The 24344-nt window shown below is 63.1% G+C and overlaps 1 protein-coding gene across 1 annotated transcript in view; it reads right to left on the bottom strand.

The window, feature by feature from the left end:
* LAMA5 (laminin subunit alpha 5) overlaps window positions 1–20258 on the bottom strand; it is a 40704-nt gene extending 20446 nt beyond the window's left edge. Inside the window, exons 1-14 of the mRNA XM_075527678.1 lie at window positions 19965–20258; window positions 16745–16897; window positions 10269–10386; window positions 9751–9869; window positions 9508–9678; window positions 9336–9433; window positions 4853–4968; window positions 4600–4718; window positions 4396–4486; window positions 4079–4213; window positions 3927–3989; window positions 476–616; window positions 254–391; window positions 28–162 (exon numbers count right to left, since the gene is read on the bottom strand). Of these exons, the coding sequence (XP_075383793.1) occupies window positions 28–162; window positions 254–391; window positions 476–616; window positions 3927–3989; window positions 4079–4213; window positions 4396–4486; window positions 4600–4718; window positions 4853–4968; window positions 9336–9433; window positions 9508–9678; window positions 9751–9869; window positions 10269–10386; window positions 16745–16897; window positions 19965–20258 (1891 nt within the window). The remainder of the gene's footprint in view (window positions 1–27; window positions 163–253; window positions 392–475; window positions 617–3926; window positions 3990–4078; window positions 4214–4395; window positions 4487–4599; window positions 4719–4852; window positions 4969–9335; window positions 9434–9507; window positions 9679–9750; window positions 9870–10268; window positions 10387–16744; window positions 16898–19964) is intronic.
* Window positions 20259–24344: the final 4086 nt, after the last annotated feature.

The raw sequence follows: 24344 nt of genomic DNA, 5'->3' as shown, positions 1-24344 counted from the left end.
CCTGTCCTCTCTCTGGACTAAGCTCACCATGGCAGTCGGGGTAGCCGTGGTGCCCAGTCCGGCAGCGGTCACAGTGGGGGCCGTCGAACTCAGGGCGGCACGGGCAGTGACCGGCCTCATCACAGCCTCCAGGCAGCGTCCCTGTGGGGCTGCAACCACACACTGCGGGGGAGTGGCAGTGTCATGGGCGGGCTTTGTGCCCAGGCCCCCTCAGCCCGAGCCATGCGCGCCTGCTTGGGGAGGTGGGACTCACGCTGGCACAGAGGGAAGTGGAAATAGCCGGGGGCACAGCGGTCACAGGAGGCTCCCTCGAAGCCCAGACGGCAGTGGCACTGGCCGGAGTCGCGGTCACAGTCGCCGTCGGCCGCCCCAGGGCTGGAGCATGGGCATGCTGCGGGGCAAGGGGGGTGGGGAGACACTGGGGTCAGAGTGGCCCGGGTGCCAGCGTCCACATGGGGAGGGGGGCTGTACTCACGCTGGCAGCCCAGGCCGTAGAAGCCAGGGGCGCAGAGCTCGCAGTGGGCACCCTGGAAGCTGGGCTTGCACACACAGCGCCCCAGCTGGGGGTCCTGGCGGCAGGCATTTCCCTGTGTCCCCGCAACGTTGCAGTCACAGTCTGCATGGGGTGGAGGGGACAGGAAGGGGTCTTAGATGAGCAGCCAACCCTGTCTGTCCCACATGAAAGAGTCCCTCCACCCACTTGTCCCTCCCCGTGCCCAAGCAGCACGCACAGAAGAGAGCAGGGTTTATGAGCAGGCTGGACTGGTGGGGTGGTGGTGGCAAGGGATGCACCCTCGAGCACAGGTAGGCTTGGCAGCGGTCACCTGCACAGGGGCATTCATCTCTACAGCCAGCACAGCCGTGCCTGTGCCCTGGCAGACAGGGGCAAGGCTGTGAGAGCCTCAGACAGCCCCGCACCCTGAGGGGAGGGGAGGGGAGGAGTCACGGGGCCGCAGCCCCAGGATCACCACGGTCACCCGGGCTCTTAACGCTCGCCAGCAGCCATCAGAGGGCAGGCACTGGCCTCTCCCCGCCTGGAGGGGAGCAGAGTGAGGACAAGCACAGGACGCACGGAGCCAGGGAGTCCAGCGGACGGACGGACCAGGGGAGTTAGATGGTGCCCGGCTACCGACACCAACGGCTCTCTGGGAAGGACGATATTAGAAAGTCCTGCATAGAGGGGGCGTGGCACGACTGTGGGGCCAAACTCAAAGTCCTACAGGAAACCAGGCTTCCTGGTGCCCCCACCTACCAGGTGCAAGCAGCACCTCCCCACCTGTAACAAGCAGACAGCCCGACCCCTATCCAGTGACACACAAAGCTGCTCCTGGTTGGAGACCACTGCTTCACATCTTTGAGGCTGTGAAAGATGAGCAGCTATAAAACTCAAGATGCCGAAACCACGCAGCTCATGCTGCGAGGGTGTAATTCTCAGGGGCCCCTTGCCCAACGCAAGGAGACGCTACCCGTTGCGGGCCAGCATCACAAGCGGTTCTACCGGCCAAGGGAAGCAGACGGCGAGAAAGGGGCGTTCAGTCCAGTCCAAAGTGTGTTAAACAACGAGAAATCTCGCCCCAGACAGGAATGCCCTGGTTTAAACAAGCTCTTGCATCTCACCAAAACAGGTGGCAAGGCCCCGGCAGGGCCGAGAAAGGAAGCAGTACAGGAAGACCAAATGCGGACGGGAAGAGCCGTGCCAGCGAAAAGGACAGAGGCAACTCTTTCAAACACGTGAGCAGAGACTGGCGGGCGCCCACTCCGGGGCCTGGGAACGTGCGGGGCGTGAGAAAGATCGGACTCCTGGAACCGCAGAAGCCCAGCAAGCTCCGCAAAGCAACCGCCCCCACCGGTGATCCGGGGCCCCATCAAAGGTGGGGGGCAGCAGCCTTTCGTGCCCCAGGACGGAAGGACAGGCAGCCCTGCTGGGGCAGATGGGGCATGTGCTCCGCTGCCCGCCGAGGGTGGGTCCAAGTCCACCAGAGGTGCCTTGGAAGAAAGGCCTGGAGGTCTCCCCCGCAAAGACCAGCTACTGCTAAACCTACGGAACCTTAGGTACCAAGCACCTCGTGGGGCTCGGCTCCTTGATGTGGGAGTTTCCTAACACTGTGCACAAGGCTCCTCTTCCACCTGCCCCGTGGACACCGCCTGGGGTCTTCAAGCGACCACCCAGAGCACACCAGTGAGCCCCTATTCGCCTGCAGGAGAGTCAGGGAATGGACCGTGGGCGTGGAATGAGTGGACCACAGGCTCCTGGCCACCACCAGCGAACATTCTGATCAAAGGGCCCACAGAAGAATCCTGATCAAAAGGGGAGAGTGTGTGGGACGAAATTTCAAATGATCACGAATTCCAGATGTTCTAGAGCTGTGGATAAACTCCTGAAACTATTTCCCCGGGTCAATCTTTCCATCTTAAACCCCAAATAAGTCCCCGAAGTCTTTTCAGAACACAAACCACAAAGTAATGAAACATCGCCTGAGCACTGTGCTCCTAGGAGATCCTCCTACGTGGGATCAAAGGGACACGGGCAGCTCAGGGAGCCGAGGGGCGGGAGCTTACATCTGGGGGTGGGGGTGGATGGACAGAGGAGCAGGTACTCGAATGCCTGCTCGACTCACGTGCAGACACGCTGCCTGCGTGTGCCAACACATATTGTGATGAGACCATACATCACAAAACAGACAGCGAGCCCGTGGGGCACTGGGGCCAGCAATTCCCCTTCGTTTCGAATGAAAAGCTTCCTGCCCGAGCCATGCCCAGCTCATAAACCCTGAAGCCAGCAAGCCAAACCCAGTGCCCTCCAGGGGTCCACACAGGGTGGAACTGGCCCCGTGGGTTTCGAGCTCTGTGTCCGGGAGGGGAAAGGCTCTCCTTTCTCCCGGGGAGCAGCTGTGGCTTTAAGCAGTCGACCTTGCGGTGAGCAGCCTCACGTGGACCCGTCAGGCCACGAGCAGAGGGCTCTGAACGGTGACTTGTCGTCCCCAGACTCAGGAGCCTGGGTGGCACTGTGATTACACTTGGGTGGCAAGCCGCAAGGCCAGCAGTTTGAGGCCACCGCTGCCCTGGGGGAGAGACGGGGCTAAAGACGGAGTATGCATCTTGGAGACCCCAGGGGAGGTTCTGCCCTGTCCTACAGGGTCACTGCGCATCACACCAACCAGATGGCAGTGGGTTTGGCTAGGAATGGTGACGACTCTGCCACCCGGTGGCAGCAGTGAGTCCCGTGCTGTGGGGACAATGGGACCTGCAGGGCTACCAGTGCACGCTGCCCACGGGTTTTCCCCACACTGCCCCATATTCCTCCCGTGGGTGGTGGCTGGTGGGTTTGAACTGCCCACTTTTGGGTTACAGCCCACAGGCACCACTGCGTGTGTGTGCGCGTGCATGCACGTGTGTGTGTGTCTCCCTAGATAACAAAAAAGGAGCCCTTTGAAAGAAAGTGTTTCGGCGAGACCCAGATAAGCCAGAGTGGCAGTCCCGGACATTTTCCCACGGCCTGGTCTGGAAGGTTAACTATCATCTCTCTATTCCCAGGTTTTCCGCGGCCTGGCGAGAAACCCCCGCTCCTCTCCCCAGAGAGCAGGTTGGCAGTAGAGCCCAGTCTGCCCGCAAACGCTCACGTGGAGACAGCCCTTCGAGGGCGGTGATGGTCACTTGGCGGGGCATTGTCAGCACATCACTGTCCCGTTAGCATTGTCTTAACTGCTGGTTAATCACCCCCTCGCAGAACTGCGCAGCGTGAGCGGGAGGTGGGTTTGCAGGGCGGGGGGGCACCACCCAGGGCCACTAGCCGGTGGGAGAACAGGGCGCAGGGGCGTTCGAGGGGGGTCCCGCCCTCAGAGAGAAGGAAGGTTTCCTAGCAAGACTGGCGGCCTCTCCCCAGCACCCTCGGGGACAGAGCTGGCCCTGGGGACCCAGGGACTTACTGACGATTTGGCCGGCTGGCAGCGACTGCGCTCCGGTGTCGTTGGGGGAGAACGAGGACACGGCTGGGGAGACAGGAGCGTGTGAGCCAGCGGGTCCCCCACAGACCTCCGCCCGCCCTGCCTCCTGCTGGGCTGGGGTCCGCCGGGCTCACGGTAGCAGTGCGGGAAGCCAGCGAAGCCCTCGGCGCAGGCGTCGCAGTGCACCCCCGTGAAGTTGGGGCGGCAGTAGCAGCGCCCCGTCAGGTCCTCACACGTGCCGTCTGTGAAGTCCGACTCGCAGTCGCAGCCTGTGCAGGGCCAGGGTGGGCAAGCATGGGCCCCTGCCCTCCGGCCCCCCAACCTGGGACCAGGAACCAGAGCACCCCGAGAACGCACAGGCCGGGGGCCTGGGGCACCCCTGCATCCGTTTCAGAGCCCAGAGCCCACCACCATGCAGAACCCGGGTGCCCCGTTCGCAGAGCCCACTCACGGCGGCAGGCGTGCGGCGAGTCCTGGGGCTGGTCCGAGGAGCGGTAGAAGCCGGGCAGGCAGTGCTCGCAGTTGACGCCGGTGGTGTGGTGCTGGGGGCGGGTCAGGGGCTCCTAAGTCCAGGCCACTCCCAGGCTTGGAAGCTGGACCCCCTGGCCACCCCGGCCCCGTCCTCTGAGCTGAAGACGGGTGAGCGGACTCGCACCTGGCAGTCGATACAGACACCGCCCCCCTGGTAGACGTGGTCCAGGTTCTGACTGCCATTCCGCCGGTCCACCTCTGGGTCGTAGTAGCAGTCGTGGGCGTGGCCGTGGCAGTTACAGGCTGGGGAGGAGGGGCTTGGCTATTGGGCACGCCCACCAGGGCCCTGGGTCCACTGGTCTCCCATGTCCCCAGCACATGTGTGTGTGCAGGCACGGGTGTACGCGGGCACACATGGGAGCAGGGCAAGCACTCACACTGGCATTCGTTGGCACTGTCGGTGGTGGCTGGCCGCCACGGCTGCTGGTGGAAGCCGGGGCAGCAGCGGTCACAGGAGCCCCCGCACGTGTTGTGCTGGCAGGCACACTGCAGCCTGTGGAGACACAGCCCACGGGGTGCACACTACTGCCACCGGCCTGTCTTGCCCCACCCGGAAGCAGAGGCCTGTAGACCCGGGGGTGGCGGGCCCTTGGTCCTCACCCCATCGTTACTGTGAATCCCACCCAGCACAAGGGCTCAAGCTTGCCTGCCCTATCTGAACTATCAGACCGGAAGTATGTGCATGGGCCCCGGCACCCCCACTGCCCCAGTGGCTCTTCCCCCAACCTCGGGGAACAGGCAGGGCGAGAGCCCTCCCTGGACAAGGGTCTGGCGAGGGCCGGTGGCACTAGAGGAGACGCAGTGTGGAACATCCGGAGGGTGGCACTGGGGGAGGGTGGCTGGTGGGCTGGGGAAGAGGCCGGGGCAGGTATCTCATGGTCAGAGAACAGCCTGTGCCCGTTGGTCAGTCCAGAGCGCAGAGCATCGGGCTGGACTCTCCCTCTGTGGCCAGCCCCTGGGAGAGGGACACACTGCCAACCCTTCCAGCGCCCAGCTCTCACGAGACGGGCTGCCAGCCACCCCCATGCTTCCAGGGCCCTCCCCCAGGGACAAGTGGCCAAGAATTGCTTCCTCTTGCAGCTGGGAGTGGACACCAGGTAGGACAGCTGGAATTCTCCTGGCTCCGTGGGCAGGGGGACAGCTGGTCAAAGATGAGGGCTGAGGTTGGAGCTGCCTGTTACTCAAAATTAACCAGAACATTTGTGCCAAAATCCCACTCCCTGGCACACATCTCCCGGCAACTCGCCAAGGTGGAGGCAGGAAGGACTGCCGTGCCCAGGCTCTGCTCCTCGGCTCCTGGCCCAGGCTACAGGGCTGCCCGTGTCCTTGGCGGGACCACAGGCACCGGTCCCCACGGGAGGTTAGAGACCTTCAGGGGTCTGTAGCTGGTATATGAATACCAGTAACCTACATCTCTGAAGTGTCCTCGGGGCCTGTGTCGCTTAGAGAGAGTAGACTGGGTGCCTGCGTGTGGAGTCGTTGATCAAGCATGGCTCTTTAAAAGGCGGGGAAACAAGCGCATAACTAAAGGCAGCAGGGGAAGAAAGGCAATCAGAAGGGAAGCAACACTGGAGTCCGTATTCCTAGGGAAACGGAGAGGCGCTGCCAGGATGGCAGTACCTGGGAGAGCTGGGAAATGCCCTTAAAGCCACTCAGAAGGAGCTCTGCGCAGAGCAGCACGCACAGCGTCGCAGACACAGCCCCGAGACGGCGGAGCTTCCAGGGGAGCAGTGCACCCCGGAACGTCATTTAGTGGAGCAATCCAGGAGCGATTGTAAAACCAAAGTGCCACGAGTGACGACAGGTATACTTAAGAAGGTAAACACCACAAACAGAAACTACACACAACGACGCAAACATGGGGATAGAGTCAATCAGAGCGTCTGTAAATGAAAAACAAAATCGCTGAAGTTAAAAACTCGCTGGATGGGTCAAACGGCAGATTAGATACGGCTAGAGAGTCAGTTGAGTGGAGGGGAGCCGAAGAAACGCTCCAGGCGGCACTTCAGAGACGATGGAAACTATGAAAGTTAGACGGCAGGGAAACAAGAGTCCTCTTCTGTGTGTCATTAGGAGGGAAGGGGAAGGGGAGAGGCAACCGGCAGGGAGAGCTCATGGTCAGAAAGGGCCTTGAAGGCCCATATTCTGATCCAGGAAACATGGCTCGGGACCAGCATCAAATAAGTCCGCCCCTGGACCCGTCGGAGTTAAGTCTGCCGAACATCAAAACCGGCAAGAAGCCCGGTTTAAAAACTCATCAAGTGGCAGGCAACCGCCTAACACCGTGAAACGATCCCAGGAGCAATGGACTCACTCCCACGGAGATAATGAGCCACCATCCAGAGAGAGGACAACACAGGTCCGCTTCCGAACAATTACCAGCGACCGATGGCAAAGAAGGAAAGGGCGTGATCATTGTTGTGAGCGGCGAAGAACACTGAACGGAGGGCTGGGAAACAACAGGCGACTGGGCCTTGCAGTGAGACGGAGTCACTGGGCGGGTGCGTGGCCACGATTCGGGGCCTCTGTGTCCTGCAACAAGACCGTGGCAGGATGGACTTGGTAGAGTGGAGCACGCTTCCTAACAAAGGGGGGGGATAAACACAACTAGGAGAGGGAAGGGACAATGAAACAAACCACGTGCACCTCTCCACATGTGGAAGTTCAAGGCCACGGTCTTGTGAGACAACTCAGTTCTGTGGCAGAGCGTCATTCACAAATTCTGTGTCCTGCACCCTAGTGAACTCTTACAGGCTTCTCAGCAGCCATGCAGGACTGGTCTCTTTTCAACCAGGGAAAGAGCCCTTGGTAATGAAACCCTTCAAGAAGAAAGAAATTGATGAGGCGGCTAGCCTAGTGATCCCCACCTCAGCTACCCTGAGAGCAAAGAGCTACCTGGTGCCCACCCACTGCCATCGGTCCTTCCGGCCAGGGGGACAAAAGAGGATCCTAGTTAGCATGGGAAAAGCACAGGCCCAAACTCAAATTCTTAAAAAGACCAGGCCAACTGCACTGTCAGAGACCAAAGGATTCTGAGACCACCGGCCTAAGGCCCTGTAAAAATCAAAGTCCTTTCCTTGAAAAGGCAGAGTGACACACAAAAGGACGGCTGCGACCCGTGAGCTTGGTGCTCGTCTAAAGCTGCCTGTCGGAGTCTAACAGGTGACCGCTGAGCGCCAAGCAAAATGACCAGCAGCTCCCGGGGCAGGGGAGCTGGCGCAGTGGGGACGGGACCACAGGACCCGGGAAGGAGAGTTGCTGACCGGCCGTGTGGACAGATGGGGCTGCGTCGCTGACCGACTAGTGTGGCCACCGCCAAATGGAAACTGAAGTTCTGTGTCAACGTTCAGTATTCTTTTAAGGAAAAGCAGCAGCAAATGTGAGTTCCCAGCAGACACAGGAAGAGCGAGCCAACGGGGCAGGCAGGCAGGACCTGAAATTCTGGAGGGGGGTGGTGGCGGTGTGTGAGCCGGTGAGATGTTGGTGAAGGTGCCGGCGATGGCAGAGGTGGAGTGGCAGTGGCAGGGGAGAGGGGAGGTGGTGGCTGAGGTGCCGGTGGTGGACGTGGTTGATGGCCCTGATGGTGTGGTGACGTGGTGGTGGGGGTAAAGGGACATGAGACCAGCTAGCTGGAGCAGAGGCAGAGGTGGGCAGGCTAGTGTCCAGAATGTGGCTGTGTGACGGGGCCTTGGGGACAATGGTTCTGTTGGTGTGCACGGTGCTGGGAGGGACGCGGCCCCGTGCAGCCCTCAGCCCTGCGACAAGCTGAGCTCAGCCTACACCCCGGTGCACGGGCACCAGGGCACAGGGGTGCCCCCCGGCTGGCGAGGACAGGCCCAGCTCAGCGGTGGCGAGAGGCCCTCTTCTCTGAGGCCAACTTGGCTGCCCCAGTGGGCTCCCTTCCCAGCACCACGCGCTGTGTTCCCATATGGCACCTCATTTCCCGGGACAAATGAGCTGTACTTGAGCGGAGAGGCCTGAAGCCCAGGTCCACAGACCGCCCCCCAGGCTGTGGCTCCCAGAATCCACTGGCACCTCTGGCTCTGGCTGTGTCTGAAGAGGTCGGGGCCCCGTCTCAGCCCCACTCTGACCAGGAGTGGAGGGGGTTGCAGGCCCACAGATCCACGCAGAGCAAGGTGAACAAAGGCCCAAGTCCCAGTACAGAGGATGGTGTTGCGTCCTGTCTAGCTGGCCAGTTCCCCCTGGGAGACCCGGGCTTCAGCGGGTGCTCCCATGACTTGGGGAGGTCCTACCTGGAGCCCCCATTGTGGAGAAGAGAGAGTGAGCGTCGGGCACGGCCCACAGCCGTCTCAGATGAATAGACAGGTGCATGTGCCAACAGAGCCAGGCCTGCCCCGGGTTTTGTGCTGAACGGGACCATGGCATCTTGGCCGCCAGTGCCTCTGGGCGGTCCTGCTGGTGATGCAGGCAGCGGCTACTCAGGGCACACATCTTAGGGCGGCCTGCCAGGAATGCAGATTCCAGGCCCCGGCGTGCTGTGGACCTGCAGGGTGCTTGCCCTGTGTGGGGGGCCCTGGTAACTCTGGCTGAGACAGCAGGGGGCAGACCCAGCCTGGGGTCCCCACACTTGTCCCCAATGCTGACCTGGACCCTATCTTTGCCCTGAAGGAGGGCTGGGGAGCTGGGCGGCCAGGGGACACTGGGGCCTACCAGAGGATGTGGAGGACAGGCTCGGGTGCCTGGGCAAGGGTCTCCCTCCACCGCCAGGGCTGGAATGAGAGCCCACCTCTGCGAGGAGCAGGCCACACAGCCCCAGCGGGGTGGTCGGTGCAGGTCACCAAGCGCAGGGACCTGGCGGGCACTGGGCCAGCAGGAGCCGCAGTGTGACTGGAGTCTCACCTGTACGGGTTCCCGGGGTCTTGGGCGTCACAGGCGTCTGCGTGGCCGTGGCAGACGCAGCGGCCCCCGATGCTGATGTCCTTGATGCTGTAATAGTACTGCAGCGGCAGGCTGTGAGCCCCCATGCCCCGGACAACCCCCCACCCCCCCAGGGCGCAGCTCCCTCGCTCACCCGCCGTGTGACCGTGGGGTCCCGGAGCGCCTTGCCCATGAGGTGGCCCAGCAGGGTGTTCGTCCGCAGGAAGCGCAGGCGGATGTTGGTGGCCTTGGTGAAGTTTCGCAGCAGCGGTGAGTACGAGAAGTTCATGGCGCCCGGCCGCCCGTTCACCAGGGACACCACAATCTGCAGAGAGGCGGGGCTCAGCCTCTGCCCACACCAGCCCAGCCCCTGCCCACCGCATGCCCGGCACCCCACCTCGCCGTTCTCCAGCGGCACGATGCGGGAGTACTCGGTGGTGCAGATTGCTGCATCGTCGCTCGTGATGCGGTCCAGCGTCTGCGGCCCGAAGCGCTCCAGGCAGTCTCTCTTGGAGGCTGGGGGTGGACTCCGGGGTCAGGGGTGTAGCCACAGGAAGCCTGCCTCCAGGCCATGGAGTTTTGGGGTGGGGGGGAAACACACAGCCCAGGCCCACCCATTTGGAGAGTCCCCATTGGCCCAACCAGATAGGTCTGGGAGGAAAACCAGCCTGAGCCAGTCAGGACACTGGTGCCAGGATGGGAGCCCCCACCCCCTGCAGGGAGGTGCTGATGCAGGAACCCAGATCCAGACCCAAGGGGGGGGTTGGAGAGGGAGAAGGTTGGGGTGGGTTAGAGAGGTAGAGGGATGGGAGGGGAATGATTCTATTGGGCATTCCCAGCTGCTCTGGAAGAGGCCTGACCCCCAAGCCCTGGACAGTCCAGCAGGCAGGGTTGCCCTCTGGGGCCAGTACTCACAGGCAAAGTACTGCCACGCTTGATAGGTGAGGCCGAAGTCCGTGGAGCGCTCCAGCACCCAGAGGTCCGGCCGCGGTGAGTTGGCGAATTTGATGAGCACATAAGCCACGTGGAAGACCTGTGGGGATGGCCAGTGTGGGCAGGGATGGGGGGATGGCTAAGGAGGCCCTGATGTCCACAGCAGAACTGGGGCGGCATGGGCTTCCAGGTGACATCCGGTCCCCCATGGACTTTGGGGGCTTGCCGGGAGGCACAGATGGCCCCGGTGAGAAGCAGCTGGACTCTGGGGGCACCTCTTGATCTGATGACCCCCAAGGCAGCAGCTGAACAGGGGAGGAGCAGGTCCTTTACAGGGTTCAGACCCCCCATGTCTGAGGAGCAGGGAGGGGCCCCATGTTAGCCTGGCCCAAGTCCGGTGGTCAGGTTCTGTGGCCAGGTCTGAACTGGGGCCCTCCTCTGTAGGTCCCAGCAGAGAGGTAGGTGAGGAGATGGGACTGAGTCCCGTGTCCCCCAAACAGGGGCCACGCACAGCTTCCACCCCTCCTGGTACCTCTGACTGTGAAGCCCCCCCCCCTGGTCCTCCCAGACTGCCTGCCGAGGGGCAGGGCCTAGGAAGGGGCCCCAGAGGGGGACAGAATGGGGACCGCCCCCCCAACACTTGAAGTCCAAGTGATGGGAGGACAAAGGAGGGGGAGGGGCTCCTACACAGCTGGCGGTGGGCTCCATGCAGACAGACGGGGCACGGCTGACGGGCTGGGGCAGGCAGGGGCTGCCGGGTGGCAGAGCGATACCCAGACAAAGGACCTGCAGCACCCTCCTCCTTGGAGGCCCTGATCTGTCCCAGGCGAGGAACAGCCGACTCCCTTCCGAGCTGAGCTCACCACTCGGCTCAGGGACTTTCTCTCTATAGCAGCCCAGAGCGGGCCCTTCCCATCATTCCCCGCCTGAAGCCACAGCCCCCATCGTGACCCCAGGACCCCCGTCAGCCTGTGTGTTCATGTGACATGGAAGACAAGAGGGGGGTTGGGTTGGGTGCAGCCTCAGAGACCACCTGTCCCTTGACTTCAGCCTGTGGCCCTCACCCTGGACTGGGTCCCCCGGGCTGAGGACTGGGCAGCTGCGATGGCCATAACGAAGGTGGGAGGGGGCGTGGAAACCCAGACACACCAGGAGGCACTGAAGCCCCCCACTTCCACCCCCATCCGTCAGTCAGACTGGGCCCAGGGGGCTAGACGGAGGGAGCAGCTGCCCAAACCCCCTTGGGACAGCCCAGGCTGGTGTCCCCGCCCTGCTCTCGCTCGGCCGCCTGCCCACTCGCAGCTGACCTTTCCCGCTGCTGCGTAGCTCTGTGCAAAAGAGGAAAAAAATGTCTTTTAAAGCAAAAGCCAAACAAAAGCCAAACGGGTTATTTTTAACAATCTGCTATTTTGGGTCTGGCCCGTCTCCAGGACAGCAGCCAGTCCAGCCTCTGGCCGCCGCGCCCCCAGCCCAGCAGCTTCCCTGGTCAAATGGCTCTGGGGTGGGCACTCCCCTGCTGGGCACCAGGCAGTGGGGGACAGCAGTGAGAGACAGAGGGGAGGGTGCCGAGGGCCATCAGGAGGCCCAGAAAGGACCACCATCCCTGGGGCTGTGCAGAGGGCAACCGCAGGGCTGGGAGAAGCATGGGAGCCCCAGGGAGGCAGGACAGAGGTTCATATAGTTGACCCAGCAGCCTCCTGGGCTCAGAGACCTACGTCATCAAGGGGCAGGTCAAGGCAAGGCCTAGAGGCCGGTGTCCTCAGGGAAGGGCCCAGGGCTCACCCCAGCTGGCCTGCCCAAGAGGGTGAGGAGGCTGAGCCCGCCCAGGTGCTGGCGCCCTGAGGGTCCCTGCAGCCCCGACCCCTCCCGCCCTGAACCAAGGGCAGTGGGTGACTCAGCTCCCGCTCCACAGGAAGGAGGCCTGGAGCCAACCCTCGGGATGGGCCAGGGTCCTAGGTGTGGCTGGCTGGAAGCAGGAAGCCCCTCCTACAGTCTGGCTTCTGGCCAGTTCCCTGGCTGCTCTGTACAGACTGAATGCTGGGCACCAGGCCTCCTGACACCCCGTCCACTCCATGCCCCACAGAGCACAGCTGGAGAGCTTGGTAACAGCCGGGCAGGGCCAGGCCATCTGCTGTGGGGGGTGCCGCCCAGCCCCCAACTGCCAGGGAGCTCAGCCCTGTAGGGTGAGGGCCTGGCCCTGCGTGGGGCACTCATTGTGCAGGAGCAGCAGGTGGGGAGGGGCCGGAGGGGAGCATAAGGCTCACAGCCAGAGGACACGGGGTCCTAGTGGAACAAATGTCCTGAGTGCACCCAGCACCTCCTGGTGCGAGTGGAGGTCTCCCATGACCCGGAGCTGGCCCAGCTAACCTGGCCTGCCTCGGAGGACTGGGTGGCCCTCCAGAGCTGGCCCCTCCTCCCTGCAGCCAGGTCCAGATGGTCAGCTGGGGCCACAGGAAGGAGAGTTTATCCCAAGGGACCTGTGAACTCAGGAAAGCCAAACAGTTTAGTCTCCAACGAGTGATGCTTGCTGGGGGCCGTGCTGTGTGGTGAAACCAGGGCAGACAGGAAGCCTCGGGGGGCCACAGGGTCAGGACGCCCTGAGAGGTGGCTGGGGGACATCGCTCGAAGGGGTGTAAGCAAACAGACCGGGGAGGGGAGTGGGGGGGCACGACTTCACTGAGGCCCTGAGGCCAGAGACCAATACTGGGACTGACTCAGGCCAGGCTGCCAGGACCCCAAGCTACTCCCTACCCTGCCCCAGCTGGAGGCCAGCGGGTGCCATGTCCGGCCCGGCCGCTGCACCTGTCCCTGCTCTGTAACCAGACCCGCGGCCGTGCTTCCTGTCGCTGCCCTTGGCCAGCCTGGCTGACTCCAGGGCGCTGGCCATAGAGCTGAGCACCAACCGGGGCCTGAAGGCCACACCAGGCTCAGCGGTCACGCCAGGTTCAGCCTCTGAAGGTGCCGACAGCTAGGGCCCCACGGCCCAGGTAAAGCCAGGCAGGGCTTCAGGGCTGCATAGTGGAGAGGGGAGGTTAGACTCCCCAGTCCATGTGTTCTGTGTCTGGTCTTCTCCCCAAGTCTTCTTGTAGCCCCTGCCTCAGTTTCTCCATGTGTTTGGGGAGTCCCCACTATTCCCCAGAGCTCAATGACTTCACCAGGGCTACCTTGCCCTTCCCACACCCTCCAAGTCCCTCCACGCCCTCCACCACAATTCACTGTCTATGCCCACCCATGACGCCCCAGAGCTCCCCACCAAGGAAGGCACGATCCTTCAGCTGCCATCTTTGGCCTCATTTCCAGCCACTCAACCTGCACTGGGAGTGTCACAGCCCCCCTGGCTGTCTGTCCCCTCCAGCCCCCAGCCTCCCAGGAAGGGGACAGGAGCTTTGCTTCCGACATGGAGGGCAGGGGCATGGGCATGAGGGAAAGAGTCAGTCACTGCAGGGGTTGGGGAGAGGGGCTGGCTGCTGGGAGACTCCCTTTCCAGGGCATGAGCCGCCAACCAGACTGGCTGTCTGGGGCAGTCTGCAGACAGATGAGCAAGAACTGAGTGAAGGAGACTGGGGGGGGTGGGGGGAGGGAGTCCCTGCAGCACAGGAAGGGGCTGCAGTCATCAGTCTCAGGGGACGGACTCTTCCCAGCCTGTGCCCCCAGGAAGAACTGTCCCGCAACCAGAGAACCACACACCCCCATGTGGGGCCCACCGAGTGCCTCTCCAGGCCATGCTGGCTTCCACCCCAGCCATCCCCACTTCACATACACTGTCTGGGGAGCCCCCAGTGTGACCCCTGGGAAAGGTGGACGGAGGGCCCACCCCTCGCTGGGGCTGAAATTGGTCAGCTCGAGAAGGCTGGCCCACCTGCAGAGAGGAGCAAGCTCGCACTGAGGCTCCTCCCAAGCCCCCACTCAGTGGTCTCTGCCCTCAGCCCGGGGCCCCAGGGGCAGTCTTCAGAGGACACCAGGGTATGAGACCTGGCACCGACAGCCCTCACCGCCACACAAGCCCCAAGGAACAGGAAGCTCTTCTGGTGCCCAGTGCCAATGGCTCACCCCACCCCCTGCTTCCCAGGGCATCCGCTCCAGTGCTCAGAACAAAGCCTGCTGGCAGCCAGGCAGGGGAGAGCCCAGACCTTGCCCAGCCACTGCCCGACGGACACCCCACCCCCACCCCAGACCTGCCCAAAGCAGGAGAAGCCTGGGTCCTGGGCTGACAATACCAGCCTGGCTTCAGGGCTCAGTTTCCCCAGCTGAACCAGGAAGTTTCTTCAGAGGGCCCTGCCCCAGGGACACTGACACTCGACTATGGGGTAAGGCTATGAACCCGGAGACTACAGGGGGGCCAGATGAGCCGCTGCCCAGGGACTCAGGGAGGAAGGGCAGTGAGCAGTGGGCAGCAAGTCCTGGCATGTAGGAAATTCCTCTAGGATTCCACCTGGCTCCCCAGGAAAGACTCCTTTCTCACTCAGGGTGCTGGCAACGGATGTGAGATCCCCGGCAGGGCTCAGGGCGGTGGCCCCCTGGCTCAGCGAGCTCAGGTTAAGGCAGTCTGCCTCCAGAGGTCATGGCCTTGGAGACCCCAGGAGGTGGTTTCACTCTTCCATTTGGGGTCGCTGCTAGTCGGAATTCACACAGTGGCAACAGACTTGGTTTTGGATTTTGGCACCCACACCTCACCTCACCCCTAAGCAGTCTCCTGTGCCCCTGGCAGCCTGTGAACCCAAGCCAAGCCAGGAGCCTCAGCTACATCTGCAGATGCCCAACAGATGGCTGGATGATGGCTGGCTGGATAGTTGGGTGGGTGGGTAGATGGGTGAGTGGATGGCTTGATGAATGATGGACAGATGGATGGATGGATGGATAGTTGGGTGGGTGGGTAGATGGGTGAGTGGATGGATGGATGGATGGATGGATGGATGGATAGATGGATGGATGGACAGACGGATAGTTGGATGGGTGGGTAGATAGATGGACAGATGGATGGATGGATAGTTGGGTGGGTGGGTAGATGGGTGAGTGGATGGATGGATGGATAAATAGATGAATAGATGGATGGACAGTTGGGTGGATGGGTACATGGGTGAATAGATGGAAAGGTGGCTAGATGGATGGGTGCATGGATGGATGGGTAGGTGGGTGAGTGGATGGATGGACAGTTGGGTAGGTGAGTAGATGGGTGAGTGGATGAAGGGAGGGATGAATGAGTGCATGGACAGTTGGGTGGAATGGATGGGTGGACAGAGGGACAGATGGGGGGTCTCCTCCCAGGCAGGCTGAAAAGGGTTCCTTTCCCCTCATGTCATTTCATGGCTGGAGAAACTGAGGCTTGGAGAGCCTGCTGACTTGCTGCGGCCCCACCTCACTCTGAAGAAGCTATAAAGCAAGACAGCCCACCATCTGCTCCAAGCCCCAAGGTCTGGATATGCCATGAGACTCAGGGGTGGGGGAGAACAGGGGGTGCTGGCAGAGCCCATAAACAAGAGCCCCAGACCCCAGGGCCTCAACCACTGCACATTGGGCACAGTGCCCACCTACTCTGCAGCCACCCAGGGTTGTCATGGAGACGGCCATTGTGTGAAGAGCAGGACCCCCTCCCTTCCCCTACCGGAGCCAGTCCTGGGAGGAGGGGCAGGAATAACCCTAACATCAGCATAAGTTCCCGGTGGCAAGGGGGAGGGGCAGCACACAGGCCCCACAGTGCCCCCTGCCTGCCTGGCTGCATCTGAGAGTCCCTCTAAGCCAAGCCCAGTGAAGGGGAGGGAAAGAGGTCTGTGGGACATCACAGTGAGTCCAGGCCCCTGCATGCTGAACCCCAGGTAGAGCGTCACTGCTTACAGCAACTGACCCAGCCTCAGTGATTAAGAGGTGTGTGTGTGTGGGGGGTGTACCTTTGTGACCTGGGAGAGTACAGCATCCCCCCACCTGCCCCAAACAGCCTGATGGCTCCAGAGAACTTGAAGGGAGCTCAGCAAGGAGCCGACTTGCACCGGGGAGGCCAGGGGAGGCCAGCAACCGAGGCCACAGCTAGCAGGGCCCAGGAGCACACCCATCTCCTAGGCAGGAGCACAGGTGCAGAGTGCTTGCTGCATCCTGCATCTGCCCCAGCCCAGGGGGCTCAGGGGTCATGTCCTGCTCCCCCACCTGGAAGGGAGGATCTGGGACCATGGGGCTAAGGGCACAAGAGCCACTTGGTGGCACAGGTATTCCAGGAATGTCCACACAGAGCTTCCCGCAGCCCCTCCTCTGCCCTCCCCTGTCCTGGGCTCCCGCTGAAGAATTCCTGAGTGTAAACAGTAGCCTGGAGGGTGGGCGCCTTGTGCCTTGCCCTCTGCCCCTCGCTCCCCTCTGGAGACCCCTTACCCAGCCCCTCTATCCCCAGGCCCTGCTGCCCTGCTTGTCTCAGGCCAGCCTCCCAGCACCCCAACGGGAGCCTACAGGTATGTCGTCGGTGGGAACCCTACCTGGCCCAGGTCCAGGGTGACGTTGACCTCATTGTAGCCCAGGCCCCGGGACAAGGGTGGGCTCTGCCACCAGCGCTCTGTCCCGTCGATGGCATTGCTGGCAGGGTGGGCCTTGTTGCTGATGGACGTGGAGCAGATGTCGCAGTACTGGCCCTGTGGGAACAGGCGATCAGCTGGACAACAGAGATGCCTGGGGGGACCCCAGCCTCCCAGAGTCACCCAGAGACAGGAGACAATCTCCCCTCCAGCCCATGCAGGGCCCCTGGTCCACTACTTCCCTGGCTGCTGTTTGCCCTGGTCCACTACTCCCCTGTCTGCTGTTTGTTTGCACTGATTCCGGGCAACAAGGCTGCCCAGGCGAAAGTTCTCCGAGGTGAGTGGTGATGGTGGTGGGACCAGGAGTGGGAGGGTACCGCTGTGGGAAATCGGGGGTCTGAGCCTGGGTGAGGTGAGGGTGCTGGGGCAGAGGGCAGTGCCTGGCAGCAGGATTGGTAAGGTGTGGGCCAGGAGCCAGTGTGACTGAAGGCAAACCGTTCACAGCCCCTCCATGCCCACAGAGGGGCTGGGACTCCTTCCCAAAGCTCCAAGGAGTCTGAGGGTGGGGATCGGGGGCTAGAGTCCCCTCTGCAAGCACATGGGTGGGGGGCAGGCCTGAGCCTCCTGGATTATGGGCTCCTGGGAGGTGGGATTTATCCTGCTGGCACAATGGGAACAGTTGTGAGGAGGTATGGGGCAGCTGGCAGCACGGCTGTGGGCTCTGCCTCTTCCAAACCCTGAGATAGGGCCAGGTCACGGCAACCGGGGACCTCAGTGTCCCCATCTGAAGACTGGGGCCGCCACTGCCACCTGCCGGGACTACTGCACTAAAGACTGGTCTGGCAGCCATCCTGGCCCACACCTGTCCAGGCCCGTCCCACTCTGAGGAAGCGCTGGGAGGCCAGGGGTGGGGTGAGGGGAAGGAGCCCTCCCTGGGGAGAGCTTGCTGTCTGCAGGTGGAGACAGGTCTAGCCCCCAAGGGCAGCCAGACCTGCTGATACAGGCCAAGGTCTGAGACTTGGCACCAACTGGGCCCTAGGGGCCTGTCTGGGAACGGGGCCCACCCAGGCTACTGGGAGACAGGCCCTCCTTCCAGGACTGGGAGTTAGGAGCATGGGAGGTGCCCCATCAGGCTTGGGGGTAACCAGGAGAGCCTCCGTGAACACACACATGCACACAAGCGCCTAGACACACACTGGTGTTGTGTGTACCCCACTGCACCCCTCATTTATATTTGTGCAGCTCATTCCAAGGCTCAGGTCCCAGAAGATGCCACCACCTCTGAGGTACACTCGTGATGTGGAACCTGAAGCCCCCAAGGCCCCTCCACTGGAAGGAGTTTCCTGCCCATCAGTGATCCTCCTGCTAGGGGTGCGGGGCTCATGCAGTGGAGGTGGGTCCCCAGGTTGCTCCTTCTTAGCTGTGTCTCCATGTCCACTAGCCCAGAGCTGCCGGATTGTGTGTGTGGGGGGGGGGTGTAAAGTGGGTGTGGGGGTGTATAGGGGGTGTGTGGTTAGAAACCATCTAGAAGCTGGTGGGTAACAGAGGTGGCACTGCCCACTCTGTGGACAGGGGCTTGAATGGGGGCTCCAACTGGGGCTCCTGGTGGACCTGCAAGCCTGAGAACCCTGGGGATGGGGGTGAGGGCCAGACCTAGGGGGGGCGGGGAGGCCTTCAGAGGTGGAGGAGGAGTCCTGGCCCCCCAAGAGCACAGCAAAGACTGGGTCAGAAGGGGCTGGCCAGAGCTGCTCCTGGCTGGTCAGGGCAGTATCCGCTTGCCCCCCTCTCCCAAGCCCAGCTCCCACGGCCCCCTCTGTTCCTGCTGAGGGTCCTGCCAGGAACAGCAAGGGACTGGCCCAGAGGCTGATAAGGACTTCCCCTCCCATGAGTCACTGGAAGCAGAGCCCCCAGATTTTCCACTGGGCCCCCTGAAAGCCCACCGCTCACTGCTCACCCAGGGCCCTCAATGCCCACTCCTCCAGCCTAGCTTGTGCTCACCACAGCTGGCCCCGGGGCACCCCATCTCCTGCAGTCTGAGGTCATGCTGGCAGCTCACAGCCCCTCTTCCCACCATCCCCTAGGGGCACAGAGCAGACATCTCTCCAGTCAGTTGCCAGCCTCTCCATGCCCACCCACCCGCCTGCTGGTCCTTTCACACAGGCCCTGGGGGCACTGCCAGGCTGTCACCAGTCACTGGTCACCAGGCCCTCAGCGGAAGAAGAGAAAGGGGCCCAACAGGTTCGGTGACCCACCCAAGGTCACTGGGCTGCCATCTGGCGGGTCACTCAACAGCGACATGGGGGCAGGGGGCACTCAGATGCAGTATTCATTCCGGCAGCTTCCACCTTCTTCCCCACCCAGGCAATCCACCCTCCCCCGGCTCTCTCCACCCCCACTCCTTCCGGGGAGGAGGGGCTCAGGTTACACCAGCTCACAAGCCCTGTGCTCCCCTAGGTGGGGGAGGGGTGGGAACGGCGGGCCGGGTGTCTGGTCCCCAACACGAAAGCCGACCCCAGCTGGCCTTGCTGGACGCCAGCCCTAACCTAAGTCCCTGGCCAGGTGCCCAGCCCCACCGTAAGCTCATGCCCCCCATTCCCAAGAGAGTCTTTGCAAACTGAAATCTCTCCTCCGCAGGAGCGGCGCTCCGGAGCCCACCACCACGGGCTCCAGACGTGTCTCCATTTGTCGTTAAAGTCCCCTGTCTATCTCTCCCAAGTTCCCCACCCCATCCCCGCCTGCAGGGGGGGGTCCCACCAACTCCCTCGACCCAGTGGCCCGCGCTCCCGCCCCCACCCCATTCCTGTCCCCATCCACGCGTCTGCAGGTCCCAGCCTGTCCGCGGAGAGCGAGTCCGTCGCCTGCTCCCCACAGGCGGCCCGCGGCGGAGGCCAAGTCCCGCCCTCCTCGCCATCCCGGGGTTTGCGGCCTCGGGGGACGCGGAGCCGCCCCCAACCCCGTCCCGGCACCCCACCCCGCCCCGCGCCAGGCCCTCTGCGTCCCTCCCGGCCGGGTTCCCGTTCGTTCTCCAAGCCGCGGAGCCGGCGGGACGCGGGAGACCCCGGGTTCTACCTGGACCCTGCGCGGGCCAGACTGCCCGGCGTCGGACTGCAGCTCCGGGGTGCGCCAGGACAAACTTTCCCGTGCGCTCCCCCCGCCGGGCGGAGGCCCTGCCCCGGCGGCTCACCTGGATGGTTTGGTTGGGGTCCCCGCCGGCCACCGGGCCCCCCACCAGCTTGCAGTAGAGGTCCTCGATGGGACGCGGGGCGCCGCGCGCGGACGCTTCCTCGCCGCAGGTGGCGGACGCCGAGACGCGGGAGCTCTCGGCCAGGTTGAAGTAGGGCGGGTGCAGGCTGAAGCTCCCCGGCCCCGCGGCCCGCGCCGCGCCCAGCAGCGCCAGCCCGGCCAGCAGCAGCGGCGCGGGGCCCCGGGGCCGGCCCGGGGGGGCGCGCGCGCAGGGCCCAGCGCGGAGCCTCGCCATCTTCCCGGCTCGGGTCCCGTCCGGTAAGCGCGGCCGCGGCCCGGCGCGAGTGGAGCTCTGGGTCCGCCGACCGGCTGGGCCCCGCCCGCGGACTCAGGCCCCGCCCCGGCCCGCCCGGCGCCCCGCGCCCCGCGCCCCAGGGAGGGTCGGGGAGGGGGAGGGGCGCCTCGGCTTAACCCTTCGGACCCCGGCCCTCCTTGTCTCCCGGAAGGGACACCTGCTGGCCCTGAGCCAGGCCGTGGGAAGCCGGCATTCCTGCTGCCCTGCCGGCTGCGGCTGCCGGCCGACTGGCGAGCTGATCTCCCTGCTGGGCGCCCAACGCCCCTAACCCCTGCCCCTGGCCCTGGCCCTGGCGGACCGAACGGCTCTTCCCTGGCTGGGGGCCTTACTCTGGGCTTTTCAACTTCAGGCACCTCCTGGAGGCCAGCGGCCCCTGCCGCTTGGACGCATGGCCGGGTCCAGAGCGCTCGCCCTAGGCCATCCCTGTCCCTGCCCCAGCGACCCGCACCAAGGCTGGGCCCTCAGAGACCACCTCACTGCCGGCCGCTTGGGTTTGGGGGGCACGGGGTGGGGTTGGGGGAACCCCGTGCCTTTCAACCCTTAGCCCAGGCCCAGTTTCGGTTTTTTTTCCTCTCCCGCCCCACCTGCCCCTCCCTCTGCCCTTTCTTTATCTGCCGGGTCCCCTGGAAGGCTGTGAATGGGGGGTGGGTGGGAGGGAGGGAGGGAGGATCCATGACCTGCGGACTGAGGGAGACTGGTAGCAGGTCCCCCTGCGCCCCTGCTTTCCCCATTAGCCTACTCAGAAATGGCCCTGCTGGGTCCTCCCACATCAGTTAGGTTGGGGTGACCTCTCAAACCAGTGCCCCTGAAGGGCCCTTCAGCTCAGTTGGTGGTAGGCACTCATAAAGAGATGGGGGGTCCCTCTTTACACACCTATTGAGATCTTGCTGTTTGGGGTGCTACAGGCCCACTCAGCTGTCATCTACCAGGCCTTGAACCCCACTGCCCACCCGGGCTCTGGAGACCATGCCCTGTGCAGGGCTGGAGCGAGCAGACAGAACAGGGCTGACCTGGGTCTGGGGCCCAGCTGCTTTCGCCTTTGGGTGACTACAACGGGCTGGGTGGCTGGGCCTGCTTCCTCCCACACAGCAAGAGGGCCAGCACAGCAGCCTCAAGGGAAGGCAAGGGGGGAGACACGGGGCGGGGGCGGGGGGGGGGGGGGGAGCAGCTGCCAGGCTGACAGCTGCCCCCTCCCCCAGTGTCTCATCAGCTCAGCAGGGCAGCAGTCCCTTGGTGGGGCCAACATCACCCTGGCCCCTGGAGTGGCGGGGTGCTACTGACCAGTCCTGACCAAACTTCTGGCCCCACTGCTGTTCCCAGAAGGCATTCCCTCCTTAGCTTCCCGGCTGCCCCGCCCTTAGTGCTGAGCTGGGAATTGAGATGGGGCTGTGGAAATGACACCCCCAGCGCCGCCTCCCATCTTTGGAGATGTCACTTTCCTTCCCCCACCGGGGGGAGGGGCAGATAGATGCTGGTTTCCCCAGTGGGGAGGGGAGGACTGAGGAACCCCAGGAGGCCAGGACCCTGGAGTCTGAAGCAGACTGGTCAGTCCAGCTGAGTGAGGTCACTGTGTGAGGACAGGGTGGGTGTCTAGACCAGACTGGCACCCCACAGCCACCCCTGCCTGCACCCAGAGGCAGTACCCCTTGACCGGGCAGCCTGGGTGCTGGGACTCAGGACTCTCCCCTCGGGGTCTGGCTGCTTCCCTGGGCAGAGTCCAGGGGACAGGAGTTGAGGGCCTGCAGCCCTGGGCTCACCTAGTGGCCAGTCTGGCAGGAATCTGGTCCTCTAATGACAGCAGGGGTGGGGTGGGGGCTCCCTGAGTCAGGGTTAGTAGTGTGCATTCCCGGAGCTGTGGGGAGCAGGGATGGAGCGGCTTGTGGTGCCCCCCCCACCAAGCGACAGTATTAATCCCCACATGGACCAGTGAGTGTCTTTTCCTGTCTGCACGGCTCCTGCTCTCAAATGGGGAAACTGAGGCCAGCAAGCCCCGTCAGCCAAAGGTCCATGGCGAGCTGAGGCTCAGTGGTCATTTCCTGTTCCCTCCCTTCCTATACCTTTTGGACACCAGGTCTCACGGAAACCATGGCAAAACAGACAGGTGAGGGTGTTCACAGGAGAGGGGGTGAAGCTGCCAGCTGGCTGGGGGAGAGGCATCAGGGCTGCCTGTCCTGATCCGTCAGCCTGCTGCCCCTACTAGAGGGCCACCACCTCCCCAGCCCCAGGGTGTCAGCAGCCCAGGTCCTGGAGGGTCAGAAACAGGCAGCAACCCAGGGGGAGAAGACTGAGGAGGGTCTGGACATGCACGCACGCTCACAGTCTTGCACACACTCACACACACACAGTCACACTCAAGCTCCCGCCCCACAGGGCACTTCCAGCCAAATGCACATGACTGTCCTGAACCCCAGTCTCCAAGCCCCCACTCTCCCTGGGCTGCCGGGCGTTCCTAGTGGGTGCCACCCTCTCACAGGGCCACAAAGCATCTCGGTCAGTGTGTGTGCAGGAGTGCGTGTGAGCCGGGGAGCAGTGCCCTGGGGCAGCTGGCTGCAGCTGGTCTCAGCTGGACTCCGCCTGGTCCCGTGGGGCTGGCAGGGCAGCCCTGCGGGTCTCTGCTTTGTCTCTGTGAGGGAGGCTTGGGGAATGTCAGAGACGGACTGTCCTTCCTGCGTGTGACTCAGGGACTGGATGCCAGACGACCAGTGACCAGTGCAGACTGTTGACTCTGAAGGAACGCCATCGTCCTGCCCAGTCCCGGGGGAGGACACTGGGACACTGGGAGATGGGGAACAGGCCTCAGGGCCATCTTAGCCAGCTGGGAGCTCTCCTGTGGCTCTCAGCTGGCCAGGCCTGAGGACTAGGGGACTGGAGGCCAAGGAGAGAGGACAGGGCTTCAATGGAACCCCGTGAGGACTGCTGGAGTCCCATACCCCACCTCGGGTGCCACTGCCTCCCACCTAAGGTTCAGAATGAGGAGGGCCCACACACAACCCTTGTCTGGTGGCTGAGGGAAGACAGAGCCTGCCTCTGCCCAGGGGTCACTCTCTAGGCCCCGCACTCCTGAGGCCTGGGAGTTGATGCCCTAGGCCACCAGCTGTGTTGGGCAAGGAGTCACAGGTTTGGCCCATGTATACACTCCCTGGCTCTGTGTCATCCTCACTGGGCACCTCTGCTCCAACAGGGCACCTTGCCAGCTGCCTGTGCCCAGCTACTGGCCACACAGCTCTGGGCACAGTGTGAGGCCGAGCCTTGGGGACATGATCTCCTCCGAGTCTCTGGGGGTGAGCCCAGAGAAGGACTCATTTGTCTTCCTCAGGCCAGGGCTCAGAGCAGCCTGCCCGCCTGCCAGAACCTGGCCTGGGGTGGGCAGTGTCTCACAGATAATGGTGTGGGGGAAGGCAGCTGACTGGAAATGGTGCTTTAGAACTAGGAGAAGAACTGGGGAGAATCAGAGCGCCCCCCTGTACTGGGAAGCCCTGGAGATGGCAGCCATGCAGCCGAGGGCCTACTGGGCACTGTTGGCTGGCCCTCAGTCTTCTGTCCTCTGCCCGTGCCTGGTCAGCTTCACATGTGTCCTTGGAGAAAGCAAGTACCACTCAGTGGCCCCCAGACCTGGCAGGGCAGGGTACCCACTCACCTTCCCCAGGTGCGGGCTGGTTGCCGACAGCTGCACAGGACTGAATGGGGCCACCTCCTCCCAGAACACATAGCCGCCCTGTCGTCTCTCTGTCTGGTCATCCCCTGACCTCATCTTCCCCCAGGAAGCCCAGATCCCGTGGTGGCTGGGCCTCGGGCACTGGCTCTATAGCTGTCAGCTGTCTGTCTGCCCAACTCCTCACAGGCCCTGGTAAAGAGGGAGTGCCCAGAGGCCTCCTGGAAGCCCAGCTTCAGGATCAGCCTCTGGAAACAAGTTGGGTGAGCCCTGGGACACGGATGATGTAGCCCGCTCCTGCGGCTCACCTCCAGGAACCCGACCAGCCTGAGAGTCAAACCCACGAGCATCTGCCCCAGAACTCCCCAGGGTTG

The sequence above is a fragment of the Tenrec ecaudatus genome, chromosome 12 (assembly GCF_050624435.1).
Source record: "Tenrec ecaudatus isolate mTenEca1 chromosome 12, mTenEca1.hap1, whole genome shotgun sequence".
NCBI lineage: Eukaryota > Metazoa > Chordata > Mammalia > Afrosoricida > Tenrecidae > Tenrec > Tenrec ecaudatus.
Note: the sequence above shows the minus strand (reverse complement) of the source record. Positions and strands in the feature narration are given on the sequence as shown.